The following is a 16,453-nucleotide window of genomic DNA, read 5'->3' as shown; positions in this document are numbered from 1 at the left end:
TTGGGTTAAATGAGTTTCCTGCAGGAGTGCAATTTGTACACCTCGCCTCACCAGATGGGCATGGACCTTGTGGCGCCTCGACATAGTGCGGAGGCCGCGAACATTCCACGTGAGGCATTTTAAATTAGGTAACGTCCCCATTGTAACCAGTACCCCCCCCGCACACCAACATTCCCGGGCCCCCTACAGCAGCGCAATAGAACCCCGCAACAACAACAACCCCCCAAACTCCCCCCCACCCACTCCCCAGAACAGGACCTAATAACGCACTATCAGCCCCCATCCAAACCTATAACCCACCCAACCTTCCTTACTCTGTGGTCGTCTCCACAGAAGGCCTTAGGGGCCGTTCGAGGGTGGTCAGAGCCGACCTAGGGCAGGCCAAGCCCTCCGCCCCGCACCCAGCATCCCCCGAATGTCTCAGCACCATACCTGCAAGTCCATCGAGCACCGGGACCCCCTGTCCGAACCCGGAGTCACCAATGTGGTCCCCCCATCCGCATTACCCATCGAATAGTCCATCCGCCGTCTGCGGGGTGACCACCGGCCCCCCGGAACTTTCCACCTCCGATGTCTCTCCGCCAGACTGCCCGGCCTCCTCGCCAGACTCCGAGGCCACTGGGGTCCGCTCCCCTTGAGAGCCCGTTATGATCGCCGTCGCCGCCAGCGCCCTCCGCCTGTCGTCCGCCATCTGTCCATCCCGCTCCGCTCCCTGAAGTTTGTTGCGCCTGCGGATCCGTTGCGATTTCCGCACCTGGGTCGGTTTCTGCCTCCCTTTTTCCTCCGTCCTTCCCCGGGCCGTGCCCGCCCGATACGACTCCAGCCATGCCCATGCTTCCTCAGGGGTTTGAAAGAAGTGGGTCGTCCCACTCAGGATTACCCGCAGTTTCGCTGGGAACAGCAGGGAGTACTGTAGTCCCTCGACCCGTAGTTCCTTTTTGACGGCCAGAAAGGAGGTCCTGGCCTTCTGCACCTCCTGCGTGTAATCTGGGAACACCGTGACCGAGCTGTTCGCCACCTGGAAGGGGCCATTTGCACGTGCCTTCTGGATCAGCAGGTCCCTGTCTCTATAGTGCAAGAGCCTAACCAGCATGGGTCGGGGAGGGCGGCCCTGCGCCGGCGGGCGAGCCGGGACCCTATGCGCCCGCTCCAGGGAGAAGAAGGCGGAGAGGCCCTCCGGGGCCACGGTCTTTCTGAACCAGTCCTCCATGTACGCCACGGCGTCATCCCCTTCAATTTTTTCCGGCAGTCCCACCACCCTCACGTTATTTCTCCGATTGCGTCCTTCGGCGTCTTCCGCTCGCCTCTCCAGCGTCGCCAGGCGGCCCAGGATCTCAGCAATTTTGCGTTCTGCGGTTGCCGCCGCTGGCTTGAGCTCCCGGATCGTCACCTCATTGTCTTTGACTCTGTCCGCCAGTTTGGCATGATCGGCCCGCAGGAGTCCCAGCCCAGTAGCGACCTGCGCTATGTCCTGATGCAGGGCCTCCTTGGTCGCCGTGATGGCCTCCAGGATCCCATCCAGCCGTTTGTTTAAGCGCCGTTCCTGCGCTGTGTCCCCCGGGTCATCTTGGGGACCTCCATCTGCGGCCGCTTCCGCCGCCCGGTCGTGCCTAGGGGGCACATGCAGCGCGACCCCCTTCGTGGGCATCCCGCCCTGCACCAGTTCCAGTGCCGTGCCCCACTAGCAGGCAGATCGACGTCGCCGTCTGTCCACTCCGGGAGCGAAGAGGCAGGGTCCGGCACCCGCTCCCCGTTCTCAGTGCTCTCCTCAGGGCAGTCCGCTCCCCAGGGCCCGGCCGTCCAGCTCAGGGCCCTCCGGCTCGCCGCCAGTCAGTCGTCCTTGCGCCAAGGCCACCCGCCACCAGTGCGCGGGTCCCCCGCAGCTTCACTCAGCGATAGCGCACAGCGCGGGCCCACCACTTTCCTGCTCCAGCACCGGAGTCGCTCCCGCTTAGTTCACCTCAACGGATCAGCCTCACATCCAGGAGGAGAGCACCTCCACGCGGTCCTCGGGCCCACCGCTCCGCAGCGCTTCTGCGGCCCAGCGCCACTATCTCGTCAGGCCGTCAGCCCCGTCCACCTCCATCAATGGGCGCTAGGCGTTCGGGAGCCCCTCTGCCACTCTCGCTCTCTCGCCCCCTCCGCAGTCCAGCGGCCGCATTCGCCGGTGGGCAGGCGCCCCGCTCCGGTGTCCAGCGCCGGCTCCACCGTCTCCTCAATAGTGCGTGTTAGGCGCCTCGAGGGGGGAGGGGCCAACAGGATCCGTCGTCGCCGCTGTGGCGGACAGCGCCGCCCCTCAACACCGTGGTCCCGGAGCCCCGGGCAACAGGCTATCGGCTCCGCTCAGCTGCACCCTCGGCCGGCTGTTCCTTGGTCCCCAGCCTCCGTCTGAGCCTGTTTACTCTGCTCGGTCCGGGGCCGCCGCCATCTTGTGCAGCCTACGCCGGTCGCCTCGCTCTGTGTCCCGGCTCCAGTGCCTCGCTCGGGCCCCCGCCGTCTCGTGCGCGGCGTCCCCCGTCGTCCCGGTGCTCAACGCGGCAGGCTCGCACCAGCTGCGGCGCGTTTTGGCCGGATTGCAGGAGAAATATCGGGGATTAGGCACGGAGCTGCAGGCTCACGCCGCCATCCCGATCGGCGTCCAAACCACGCCCCCCGAGATTAGTCTGCATCCATTCTGCGACTCGCCCAAGTCCGAGTTTGAGAGTGGAAGGAGAATTGGCAGTAGCAGAGGAGAGGGAAAAAATGATCTGGGTGTCATCGGCGTATGAATATAGGGAGAGACCAGAGTCTTCGACGATGGAGGCAAGGGCTTCACATAGATGTTGAGAAGCAGTGGGCTAAGCGCGGACCCCTGCGGGACCCCGTGTGCCGATGGACGAACCGAGGAAGAGGAGCCAGACGAGACCACCTGAAAGGTGCGATGGTCTAAAAACGAGGACAGCCAATCAAGGGCAGAGCCCGACACCCCTGCAGATCTCAGAACTCTCAGAAGGATGGTATGTGAGACCGTATCGAAAGCGGCGCTTAAATCTAAAAGAATAAGCGCCGTGGTCTGGCCGAGATCGAGATGCATACGAAGGTTCTCGGTGACCCCCAACAGAGTGGTTTCAGTGGAAAACTGGGCGCGGAAGCCAGATTGGGAAGGATGTAAAAACCCAGTGGACTCCACGTGTGAAGTGAGGTGCAGGTTGATATGATGCTCCAAGATCTTAGAGAACATGAGCAGTAGGGAGATGGGCCGAAAGTTGGCGAGCGTTTTAGGGTCAGCGCCAGGTTTCTACAGAAGTGGCACCACCAGAGCCCTTTTCCATTCGTCTGGGACAATGGCTTCCCTCAGGGAAGAATTGAGAAGTTCTTGTATAATCAGAAGAGCATCAGAAGAAAGTTGACGGAGGATGCTCAGCGGAATGGGATCTAAGGGGGAGCCTGATTTGACCTTGGCGAGACAGGCTGACATTGAGTTGGCATCCAGCAGAGGCCATTTGGAAAGCAATGTGTCCTGGGCTGATGGAGTCGGTGGAGCCTGTGTGGAGGGGTTGGACAAATGTACATAGGAGACAGGGGACAGTGTGTTGTAAATGGCCTCGACTTTAGATAGAAAAAAGTCGGCTCTTTCATTGCATTCCGCTTCTCCAAGCGCGGGAGGTGTAGGGCAAGTGTTAGAACCAGCCAATTTCTTGACCATGGCGAATAGGGCTTTAGGTCGATTTATAGCCTTAGCGATTGACTGAGAGACAAATAGTGCTTTTGCTTTTCGTCAGGCTTGATGGTATAGCCTGAGTGCTGCACGATAGATTAGTTTGTCATTAAGTGAATAAGATTTCCGCCATAGCCTCTCCAGATGTTTGCATTTGGATTTGATGATTTTTAAGGCATCGGTGAACCACGGGGCGGGAACGAGATGAGGGGTGGGTGGCCTGCGGCGCAAAGGGAGGTGGTGATCTGTGTTAGATGTAAGCCAATGTGACACTTCCTGAGCCAGGGCGGTGCACCCGAGATTAATGTCTGGGCAGCTGGCCATCAGAGAGGCATTAAAGGCCGCGATGTCAAGTTTGGACCAGGCTCTGAAATGAAGATTCGTCTCGGGAGGAGGCGAACACCTATTGAGGTCAGCAGGTAGTGTGAAGTGGATGGCAAAGTGATCAGACCAGTCGAGGGGAAGGGCAGGATAGGTGCAGTCAAGCGGGATGTTAGAAAGAACAGGGTCGAGTAGGTGCCCGGCCTGATGAGTGGGACCCTTGTTAAGTAGTGTTAAATTGATGGCTTCACAGTCAGATAGAAGTGAGCCACTCAATCGATTCAGTGGGTCCTCTAGATGGAGATTTAAGTCTCCTAAGATAGTGAAATTAGCTGCCTTCATAGCAAAGGGAGCGATGTAGTCTGCAAATGAGGTTAGCCACTGTGTGGGTTTGTCGGGGGGACGGTAAATGAGTAACCCTGATAAGGTTAGTCGAGGAGAAACATCTAGCTTGAAAAGTGCAGCTTCGCAATGAGGCAAAGGGACAGCATCCAGGGAGCCGAAATAAATGTCTTTGAAAATAATCGCGATTCCCCCGCCTTTACCGGACGCTCTATCTTGCCTAACAATGACATAGCCGGGTGGCAAGGCACATGCAATGTCAGGACCGGAGGTCGCCTGAAGCCAGGTTTCCGTCAAGAACATAGCATCAGGCTGGGTGGAGGACAGAAAATCATAAATATGTTCACTGTGCTTAGGCAGGGAACGGCAATTGATACTCCAGAACTTGTAGGGAGGGAAGCATGGTAGATGAGATGGGGAAGAGCCAATGAGGACGAAATTGCAGAACACGCATCTGAAGGGCGCCGGGTGAGAGCAGTCCAGCGAAGAACAGGAAGGAGAGGCAGTATTAAAACTGTGGAGCTCCGTCGGGGAATAGGATATTGAATAATCAATGAAGGGACCCACAGGTGCAGAGTTTCGGGACGCCGGGCGCCTCAGGGCGCGGACGGGCGCAGACGGGCTTGCCTTTGGCGCGCCGTCGGAGCTGAGTCTGCATTATGTAGGGATTGAGGAGGGAGGGGCTAATCCCAGCACAGGTGCGTCCAGACACTGGAACCCAGCAGCGGCAAGCCCTGCCTCCAACGCGTCAGCCTGAAGCCGTGAACGCGAGGAGCGGGCGAGGCAGCCGAGCAGGGTGAGTAACGGAAGCAAGTTAAAAATAGCAAGTGCAGGCGCTAGCAGCAAAAGATCAATTTATTTTAAAACAATTCAAACGCTCTAACCTCCGGCTTCCGCCTCAGAGGGATGTTACTAGGAATCTAGTGGGAGCGGGGGAAGAGTGCAGGATTAAGTAGGTGAACTGGGCGGGGCAATCCCAGCACAGGTGCGTCCAGACACTGGAACCCAGCAGCGGCAAGCCCTGCCTCCAACGCGTCAGCCTGAAGCCGTGAACGCGAGGAGCGGGCGAGGCAGCCGAGCAGGGTGAGTAACGGAAGCAAGTTAAAAATAGCAAGTGCAGGCGCTAGCAGCAAAAGATCAATTTATTTTAAAACAATTCAAACGCTCTAACCTCCGGCTTCCGCCTCAGAGGGATGTTACTAGGAATCTAGTGCGAGTGGGGGAAGAGTGCAGGATTAAGTAGGTGAACTGGGCGGGGCAATCCCAGCACAGGTGCGTCCAGACACTGGAAACCAGCAGCGGCAAGCCCTGCCTCCAAAGCGTCAGCCTGAAGCCGTGAACGCGAGGAGCGGGCGAGGCAGCCGAGCAGAGTGAGTAACGGAAGCAAGTTAAAAATAGCAAGTGCAGGCGCTAGCAGCAAAAGATCAATTTATTTTAAAACAATTCAAACGCTCTAACCTCCGGCTTCCGCCTCAGAGGGATGTTACTAGGAATCTAGGTTCCCAAAGAACAGGAAACTAGACCCATCTGCGTTACCACTTTCAATACTCACTCAAACCAAGTGTCAAAAATAGTGAATAAACACTGGAGAATTCTCAACTGCGGAAGTCTCAATTTTTCTAATCCCATGTTCTCCCACAAGAGAGTCAGGAACCTGAAAGACATCTTGGTCCATACCAGACCCGCATTGCATTTGGAAGGGATCAGGCCACTACTACCCTTACACCTATACAGGGTCATTACCCTTGTGGTAACTGTAGCGCATGTAATCTCACGAAGAAAAGCAAAAACATCACATTCACAAATGGCTCAATCTGGGAACAAAGAGGCTTCACGAACTGCAACAGCAGAAACGTGATATATATGATCACTTGTCCATGCAGACAAGAATACATCAACATGACATCAAGGCCAATAAAGATCCATATTGGCGAGCACAAGAGTAATGTTCGCTGTAAAAAGAGCACCACAAAGATGGCAAGTCACTGCCTGACGATGTCGCACAGCGTGGATGACTTGAAATGGACTGCGATTGAGCAACTCCACAACGAAAAAGGCCTGCTGGAAAAGGAACAACGTTGGGTGTTCCGCCTAGGCACTCTCCTAATTGGTCGTAACGACGACATACCCTGGATCAACTGGCCTAGACCCCCTTGTCCCAAGAACTTCATAGGACACAGACACAGTGTATGATCCTTATCAGGGAGTCATCCCAGCCCTGGTTTTGGGAAATCCATGCCACTGTATACCGCCATGGGGGTCACCGTACCACCGTTTCCATTAACCATCCTAAATTAAAATCCTTGTAAAATCCCTGTCCTCCCTTTAAGATAATCACTTCACGGATTAACCACCATCTCTCGGTGTACCACCTAACTGTGGGCATCTCATCGAATTATCACCACCAACTCCTGATCACTTTGCGATCAAGATGAAACTTTGATAGTGAGGAGATTATAACTTCCCCGTGCGAATCGGTATCAGGTTTATTTATAAATAATAACGATCTGCGCCCCTCACACTGCCACCTCCAACCCCCCTTCTTCTTTTTACTTTTTATTTTTATGTAAGAAGATTCAGACTCCAAAACTGAGTCCCAAACAAACGGTAATACTTCGGTCTTGTGAGACCGTGAACTCAGTATTATTGTGCGCATTCAAGAAAAATCGACATTCTTTAGAATGAAAACCACTTCCAGTTACACATCTGAAGGAACAGGTTAGTGCTCTAGCTTTTATTCACTTCCACTTAGAGATCGCATTAAACACTGCCACTCTAGTCTGTGTAAAACCGCAACTACTGGCAGTACGTGGACAACTTCCGGGTGCCTACGAACCCCGGCACAGGTGTATTAGTTTGTGTAAACTAATTGCCAATTAACTGCCACATAAAAAGAGCCTCCCCCGTGGACTCACTCACACCAAGGAGCCGCGGGATGGCGTTAAATGGAGCGAGGAGCTCTTGACTACGATATGAGTACAGTATAGCCGTGCAAGGAACCAGCAACTTACTGCCTCTCTAAAGATTCCTTTCGAAACACTAGTTTTGTGTTTTATCTCCAAAACCCTGTGTAAAAATGTTTTCCTCCCACATTTCTTTTCCCAAACAGAATACAGTGGCAACACCCTTCCCACCCGTTAAAAGGCTCATGGAGCACGGTCTCCTGCTTATTCTAGTATGTATCTACTATGAACCTTTGTTTCACGTACTTTCAACCTTTATTCTGAATGACTCTAATCTCATATATAGAGAGTGTGTTTTCTGTTTTTTGTTTGTGCGTCTCGTTTTGTCCTTTTTATCCCAACAGGTCATGGCACTCGTTTCCATTTACAACTAAAGCTAAGGACACCACAGTCACACTGTAACACTATTTTCACAGGATAAAAGTGTTTGCGCATTGGGAGGCGCAACTGTATAAACTAACTGTGCTCTCTCTTTTTCGGGCTTACATTTCAGAAATACTGATTGGGCTTACAGTTTAGCAATACTGATTGGGTACTGTATAGAGTGTTTTTTTCACTTTTATTGTATATAGCACATTGTTCCGGCACAAATTGATAGCAACATAGTAAGTACTGAAGGGATCATCCTAGTCCTGATGAAGAAGACTTGATGCTTCGAAACATGTTGACTTGATCAGGAAAATCCGCACATTACACATAGGACATCTCCGAACCACCTTTTTAACAGCGCCAGCCTCTATGACCTATAAAAGTTTCTTAAGTCAATGAGGCTAGGTTCTTTTTATTTTTTTTTTATTTTTTTTTTTTATAAAACCTTTATTTAGCACTGTGTACAAGACAAATACGGGCCTACAACCATCCGGCCGGCCTCGACACTTCTGATGCTTGATAGCAAAGTATACGTCCACTCGGTGGCACGGCAGCACATAAAAGCATACGACCTATGTTGCAAAATCCACGTGCACTGAGTGGCAGGAGACAGTAAGGTTAATTTTAAAAAGTTTTAAATTTAAGGAGATACAGAGCTAGAACGGATCAGTGCACAGAACAGACGAACATACGATAAATGGGTAACATCCAACAGGAGAGTCAACTAACAGTGAACATATCTAAAATGGCGGCACGAAACTATAATACCAGGATATAGATACGCAGCGAAATGTGCCTCCCAGCCGCTACCCTCCTAACACCATTCCCCCCCACTGACCCTAGAAAAAGACGTAGGAAAAGGACGGAAGAAAAAAAAAAGAAGGCCCATAGTAACAAAAAACGTATCGAAGAAGACCCCTCACCCTACACGCATGCCGAGGCTATGGCCTACCCCCCCCCTAGCTACGTGTCTGTCGCCCCATAGGAACCCGAAATATAGAATTAAGGAAAGAAGAAAGGAAAAAAGACCATAAAGCGGGGAGGAGCCCACCACACTGCCGAACTCCCGGACTCCCGCGCCGCCCATACATCCTGCGCCATGTACAGCACAGTATCAAAAGACCCACTTAAACCCAGTGGTCCCGATTCAATAACACCCAGCACTTCAGCACTTCACAAGTCCTCCCCCCGGCAGAAGAAGGAAACAGGAGGCGAAATCACAGCGACATGTAACAAAAACTGGTCATTAAGGACTACTCATCCAAAATTACAAAACGTGTATCAGTCCAGGGCCCCGTATGCCGATCCAACCAAAGCGACAACCGGCATGCCATCACCCCTGTCCGGACCGGCAGATATGATTCAGGCCCGTCCATTGCTGCGAGTCACCTTCAGCCAGGACAAAGAGACAAGATGGACGCTCTCGAGGAAAGGGGACAATGAAGACGTATCGTACCGCAGGGTCCCAAACGCAGCAGTAACATGCCACAGAGGCTCGAGCGATAGGTGCATTCAGGGTAACAACTGGCAAGGGAAGTGAAAGGCTGGGTCTCAGCAGGTAGTTCGTAGGCAGAGTCACGACGTTCAAAGTGAAGGGTGTCCCTGCAACTGTAGCCGTGTCGATGGGTTGACGCGTTACATTGTAGCCAGGAGGACTCCGCGCCACCGTCCCCTCACTCTGCGACATTGTTTCACCTCCAGGAGAAAACAGGGGCGGCGGGGGACCCTCCAGCCGGGGACGTCCCGTTGCAAACAGTGCCTCATCGATTCTCCGGGTCAGCGCCCGGCAAGTACTCTGCATTGCCACTTTTAACGCCACGAGGGCGGCCAATACATCCCCACAGGTCGGGTCCCTCTGTACCAAGCATCGGTCCGCACTATCCCGCTGTTCCTCCGATGCGGCAATCAGCTCCGGGGCACATGGGCGCGCAGACACTGCGAGTCCAGGGTCAGCCAGCGTCTCAGCAAGAAGAGCAGACGCCATTGTCATCTCCACTGCGGGCAATTAGTGACGGGACAAAAATGACTATGATCCGAGGATGTAGACACCGGAAAAGCGTCGTGCTCCACTCGGGAACTGCAACGGGCGAGAGCGCCCCACGGCCACCGCGAGAACCGGCCGCTCGCCGCAGGAAGACACTACAAAATGGAGTCCGCTCGCTTGTCTTCAGGGTGGCGGAGGAGAGCTAGTATTAGGGGGCTCCGACGTCGTCCACACCACTGCCGGCGCTCGGGGGAGTCCGACCCGGACATAAGGGTCTGACTCCAGTCGCACGGCCAGCGTTTCCTCCCCCGCAATCACCCGCAGTACTCCAGCTCAGCACCCCGTCCACATCCCTCGGCGTCCAGCGGCGGCCATCTACGCAGGGACCCGTGGGAGCGCCGGAGGTCGTAGTAGACACCGAGTCAGCTACCAAACCCGCCGACAAAGGTGTCAGGAAAACGCCAGTCACTTCAGTGCCGGTAATCCGCGGCGGTTGGGCGGCGCAGGTCAGGAGAATTAATCAGGATTAACAAAAGAAGCCGGACGGTCCACGGAGCCGGGAGCTCAGGCGTCCGTCCCGTCGGCCATCTTGGCTCCTCCCCCGCTAGGTTCTTTTTAATTCACTTTCCGCAACCACCCCTGACCCTTCCTCTCACTACCTCTACACCACACATAGTACTGCAAAATCAGTGCTCCCGCGTAGTTGCTGGTCGTAGCACGCCCCGTCCCGCAGCGGGGTGGGAAGACCCCTATGATGAAGCATGAAACCAAGGGCCCTTTTGGTGTGTGAGGGGTATTTAAGCACACACTGTGTGCGTCCTACCAAGATAGGTAACGCATTCCTTTAAACCTCCTTAGAGGTGGATCCTTGTGTTTTGTATGAATTTCTGAGGAAGACGTATCCACCTCCAGTGCCCATAAAGGACACTACCTCTTCACTCCCTAATCCTGTTTTTCGTAGTAGTCTGGATACACCTGGCTACTCCCCGAAAAAAAATAAACACCCCACACACCCCAGTGTCTCCCCAGGTTCACTTTCCAACACCTACTGGTAGGGTGCTGATGATAGTGTCATGAAATGTGGCAGGCATAAGGGGGAAACACAACTGCCCCCACTGGCTTGAGCTTATTAACCATCATGAGATTGGTTTACTCCAGGAAACATGGAGTCTGACCCCCGCATTTATACCTGGGTTCATGACCTTTTACAAGCCGGCCATTCCATCTAAACATGGCTGGCCGGCATGTGGGTTGCTCACCCTAATTAGCATCTAATTAACTGTGGCATCAAGGCACCGGATACTAACAGCTCTTTCATTTTAGGGGAAGACTAAATAATGGCAAGGGTAAGTCCAGTGATATTTTCAACGTGTATGCCAGAAGTACCAGAGGAGGTAGCTCTCCAACTATGCATACCCTGGATCAACTATTGGAAGTTAGACATGATGGCCACTCCCTAATAGTCGGTGGTGATTTTATGACATTTGAGCCACTAGACTGGGTAGATTCCCATGACGTGAGTGAGGAGGACAAAGCAGGGATGGTGCCACCTCTGGAGCTTACCCCCATCAAAAAATGGTCTAAAGCAGCATTACAGCTGATTGCCATTACTCTAGAACATAGGCTAAGAGCCGCAAACGGGAGAACCAGCTCTGACAAAGTAGGAGGGATGACCTTTAGTGGACCGAAAGGGGTGAGCAGGATAGATTATCTCCTAGTAGACCTTACTATATGGCCCCTAGTTCGAGACATGGTCATCATCCCTTCCTGTGATAGCGACCATAATCCCCTTAGCCTGACTGTCGAACACCCATGGGGCAAAAGGGGGAAGGTCGGCTTGATTCCACTGAGTACCAAGGAGGTAATCCTCTCCAATAAACGTGGGCTCAAATGGCCTGCCGTTATGGCAGACGAAACGAAGGTTAGATTGATCAAAAACGATCTAGAAAAGCATCTAGAGACCGTGAGTGTTGTGCCCGACGACCCTCCCAGAACATTTGCTTGTAGCAGCTCCCATAGAGACCTCTTTGATCATCTGACCAGTTTCTTTCTTGTCCACAAGAACGGGCCAACGCAGGGTGGGCCAAACCAAGGTGGACCATTGGGTTCCAATTCATGGATTAATAGGGAGTGTAGTGTTGAGAGGGAGACTGTCCATAGCCATTAGAAACAGGAACACATCAAGCACTCGTGAAGCCAGGAAAGAATATAAACAGGCCCAAGACAAAGCAAAGAGAGAATGGGACGAAAGGAGGTGGGAAGATCTTGGGGAGGCCAACCGTCATCCGGATAGCAGGAAGTTATGGACACTTTGTCCAAGGGCAATTTTGAAAGATCGCCCCCTTTGGCTAACAATATTCCAGCTGTAGAGTGGCATAAACACTTTAGCGACCTCTATTCTTTCACTGAAACACATGATAGAAACCAGTTGTTCCAGGACATAGCCTTCCCAGTGCATATCCTTTCATTCTCTAGAGAGGAAATTTTGTCCTCCTTGGACGCAATTGTACCTGCAAAAGCCCCAGGCCCGGATGGCATCCCTGGTGACCTTTTTCGAACAGACAGGGAAAACTTGGCTACATATTTAATGACATTGGCCAACGATTTAGCTGGCGGGGGTAGGATCCCCGATTTGTGGAAAGGGGCTGAAGTAGTACCCATTTTTAAGAAAGGGGATAGGTCGATGCCTTCCAATTACCGTTCGATCAGCTTGATCGATTGTGCTCAAAAGATCTTCTGTCGTTCCGTCCTAGCTAAAATCCGGGACTGGATGGATGAGAATGAAAGCCTCTCTCCACTCCAAGCAGGATTCCGGCGGAAGACCGACACAATGGATCAATTATTTCGTTTAGTTACACTATATTGGAAGGTTGTTTTCTTGGGCAAGGAAAGTCTATACCTTGCCTTTATTGATCTACAAACCGCATTTGGCCTTGTGCCCAGGGATTCATTATGGCGGGTGCTTAGGGATATGGGAATGGCTTTGGAGATCCTGGAAATATTAATCAGGTTGCACAATGGAAACTATGCCTGGGTGAGGTGGGAATCCAGAGACAACTTACTGAGCCCATCATGATCCTGTGGGGGTCCGCCAGGGATGTGTTTTAGCTCCAACTCTTTTCTCCCTGTACGTCAACCAGATAGACATTTTGTGCTCCCTACCAGCTGATTTACCATCTCTGGCGAACAAAAACATTTCCACACTGTTGTTTGCTGATGACACCCTAATGGTTTTCAAAACTCCTATGGGTCTCCAGAAACTTTTAAACCGTTTCAAGAAATGTTGCGAGGGGAGGGGCTTGGTCATTAGCACCACCAAAACCAAGCTAATTATGCTGAACCCCCGCAAATCCTTTAAGGGGAATTTATTCCTGGATAATGTCCCGCTCGAGAGGGTTAGTTCCTTCGATTACTTGGACATTAAATTATCGGAGGTAATGGCTTGGGAGAGTCATCTAGAGAAGGTTTCCTTGAAATTCACTCAGCTTACTGGGGCTCTGAGGAGGTAGCATTGCTTATCGTATACCAGGCCCGTAGCTCCTGCTCTTAAATTGTACAACTGCAAGGCTGTGATTAGTGCCCTCTCTGGGGCGGAGCTGTGGGGCACAGCACCCTCAAATGAGCTTGCAGCTGTGGAAAACAAGTTCCTTAGGAACCTGATATCCCTTCCCCTAAGTACACCCCTTTTCCCTCTCAAGCTTGACCTGGGTGTTAAGTCCATCAACGATATTGCAAGGCTCTGCCCATTGTTGTTTTGGCACAGATTGGTCTCCACTTCTGATTTGGCACCTTATGCAGCTGCCCTTTGTAAGATCTCTAATAACACCGCAAACTAAATTGGCTGGATTAAACAAGTAAACGCCCTTCGGTCCAGCATTGGTTTGCCAATTCCGGCTATCAGCGACCCACCTTTACAATCAAGAAGCCAAATAAAACTCCTGCATTGGGCTTGGGTCGATGAGAACAACCTTCGGAAAAGCCAACTTGGCTGCATAACAGATGCTTTCATTGATTCCAAATCTAAAGCTACTTTGATATCAAGGTGCCAGCCGACAGGAAATTGTATACGCAGTTTAGACACGGCAGTCTACCAATTAATGTTTTAACCAACTCCTGGCAGAATAACAAATCGCCACCTATGGGCTAAGTCTTTCCTGTCCATGTCCACGCGAATCAATCGTGCATGTACTCTTTGCCTGTAAAGCTTATGCAAAGCCAAGAAGAAAATGGATAGCTCCATTGTGTAGACAACTAGGGACCCGAAGCTCTAAAGACGCCCTACGGATATTAAAATCAGATGCCAGACCGTTTTTCGCCTGTGCCACTACGAAATTCTTAGGCCATTTCTGGGCAATTAGGAGGGCACAGTTAACAGTGTAGATTGGTGCAGATAGATGAAAAATAGAGATTGTACCGACCAGTCAAGAGTGGCCTAATTTCCTATGCTGCTATTTTATAGTTTTAAATAATTGTTTTTATGGTTGCATTTTATGTATTTTATTTTGTCTACTGTGACTAGTGCTAGGGCCTTATTCTTAGACTAGGGGCAATTTTTCTTTACTGCTCAATGTGCGGGCTATAAACCCAGAAATTGATTTGCGCAAATTTTGATGACACATTTGCACTTTAGCCCTATAGCCATGCTAGAGAGACCCAAGTTATACATTGTTGAGAAATTGCATTTTGTGATGTCAATGTCGCTTTTATTATGCCAACCTGAGCGCTTTTATTCCTCATTTGCACACTGGTCTTCTGAAACGCTCTTTTAGTCTAAAATGATGCTCAACATATTGTGCTGCCTGGTATTTTACAGCTTCTGTCATTGCATCCCAATATATCATACAAGTAACATTACACCTACAACAAGCCAAGCTATTGGCTTTGTCAATGGTTGTTAGTTGCATAAGATAAATAAGCAACAACTATGGCTTCGTTGTATAGAATATGAAAATCCTTCAGTTCTGAAATGATGAGGCTGTGAAAGAACTATACCCAGTCTCTTTGAAGTTACATCAAAGGCAGTACTGCTGCAGAGTTAAGTTTTGGTTGTTTTCACCCTGAGGGTGAGGGCCGAAATGGAGAGCCCGAGAGGGACCGGTGTCAGCACCTGCTTTATAGAATGCCAGTGGACCCGGCCCACTTAAAGCCCTGGGCTCGGGGTTTTAATGGAGGCATAGTCCACTGCAGCAAGCTGTAACGCTATATTACAAAATGCATTTCAATCTGTATTTTAAGTCATTAAAAGGCTAGTGTTCAGAGACAAAGTTATTATAAATGCAGTAAAACAGGTGTCAATACCAATTATAAAACAAAATATTTTCTTCATCCCTCGGTTTAGGAAAGTGTAAGGGCCGCTTCAACACAGTGTTTGACTGGGTGTGGAGAGGGAAGAAAGAGAACGGAGAACTGGGCGATTACCAGTACAACACGTATTTCTTCCGGAACAGCTGGTACTGGATGTACGAGAACCGTCTGAACAGGACGCGGTATGGTGACCCAATCCAGCTGGCAGTGGGATGGCATGGAATTCCACAGTCCAATATCGATGCTTTCGTCCACATCTGGACCGGGGACAAAGACTACACTCTATTTTTCAAAGGTGAGTTTCCATTTACTGCCCTTGGATTTGCATCTTCCGGTCACTTCAGTTTCCTCAGAGTCTGCACATCCCCAGATAGAACAAAGCTGTCGTCATCCTGTGGGCGCCTTCACAAATTAACGTCTCCATAGCTCCTTTCTTATGAAAAAACCTTGACAAACCGTTTTACATAAATCGTCTGTAGCACTTGAGCATGCTGTGGTTTTGTAACTCCATTTGTGTTTTTTTCATCCAGCTTAGATGAGGTGGACATATTTATGTACGATTCTCGTGGCATGCGTATGTTTCATCGGATAAAAATACAACCTCTGGTGAGCCTGGGCCCAGGTGGAAATTAAAGAATAGAGTCATTTTAATTCAAGTTTGGAGAGGTGGCTTGAAAAGTCCAGAAGTAAATGTAGTTGAGGGTCAAAATAAATAGCAAGAACTGATTGCATGTTCCTACCAGTTCGATGAAATGGCCAGCCCTGTCTCTGATCGTGAAAAGAGGGTATCTTCTGCAGCACCAACGTGACCCAAAGCTCGCTAGAAATGTGAGCCTTCAGCTCCTTCCTCTGTTCTAGTAGCATCGTTGGCCTAGAGGCTGGGCCAAGTAGATTCAAACTTTGAAGTTTGGGCTGGGGTAAGTCTAATGTGCAAAGATTATGTATAGATGTTTATTTACAATGCTCTGCAGAGTGCGACATAGGCCCAGGGGCTTCTAAGTGCTCTACCGCATGGAAGCACATACATTAGGTTGCAGAGTTCTATTCATGCACTTAAATGAAAGTTAGTTACATATTTATGTCATGCCAGCACACCTAATGTGACAATAATGGTACTTACTGTGCTGTCACTGCATTTATATGGCACTTATAGCCCCTAATGAGGCGTTGAAGCGCTTTACAGCAGGCAGCACGTTGCTGCAGAACCCCAAGTTAGTGGTTATTCCAGTGGATATTGTCGGTTCCTGGGACTGGTCCTGTGCTCTAAAGGGAACCAGGTCAAGCGTTTGTGGCAGAATAAATTAATAGGATTCAGTTGTGATCACTAGTGGGGGGGATGGGGGAATATGTAAGTTTATGCAGGTGACAGGTGGGATTGATAGAGAAGCTAAAGGAGATTCAATATTGGTAGGATATTACTTTCAAAGAAGAAGGCTTCAGTCTCTGAAATGAAGTATGGGCACTTTGCAAAAA

General features: G+C 50.9%; 1 protein-coding gene across 1 annotated transcript in view; it reads left to right on the top strand.

Moving 5' to 3' along the window:
* The window catches only part of LOC146863461 (matrix metalloproteinase-21-like), a 607,400-nt gene that overhangs the window by 438,848 nt on the left and 152,099 nt on the right, over positions 1 to 16,453 (top strand). The window contains exon 6 of the mRNA XM_085642889.1: positions 15,015 to 15,275. Within this exon, the coding sequence (XP_085499015.1) occupies positions 15,015 to 15,275 (261 nt within the window). The remainder of the gene's footprint in view (positions 1 to 15,014; positions 15,276 to 16,453) is intronic.

The sequence above is a fragment of the Triturus cristatus genome, chromosome 2_2 (assembly GCF_964204655.1).
Source record: "Triturus cristatus chromosome 2_2, aTriCri1.1, whole genome shotgun sequence".
NCBI classification, from domain to species: domain Eukaryota; kingdom Metazoa; phylum Chordata; class Amphibia; order Caudata; family Salamandridae; genus Triturus; species Triturus cristatus.
Note: the sequence above shows the minus strand (reverse complement) of the source record. Positions and strands in the feature narration are given on the sequence as shown.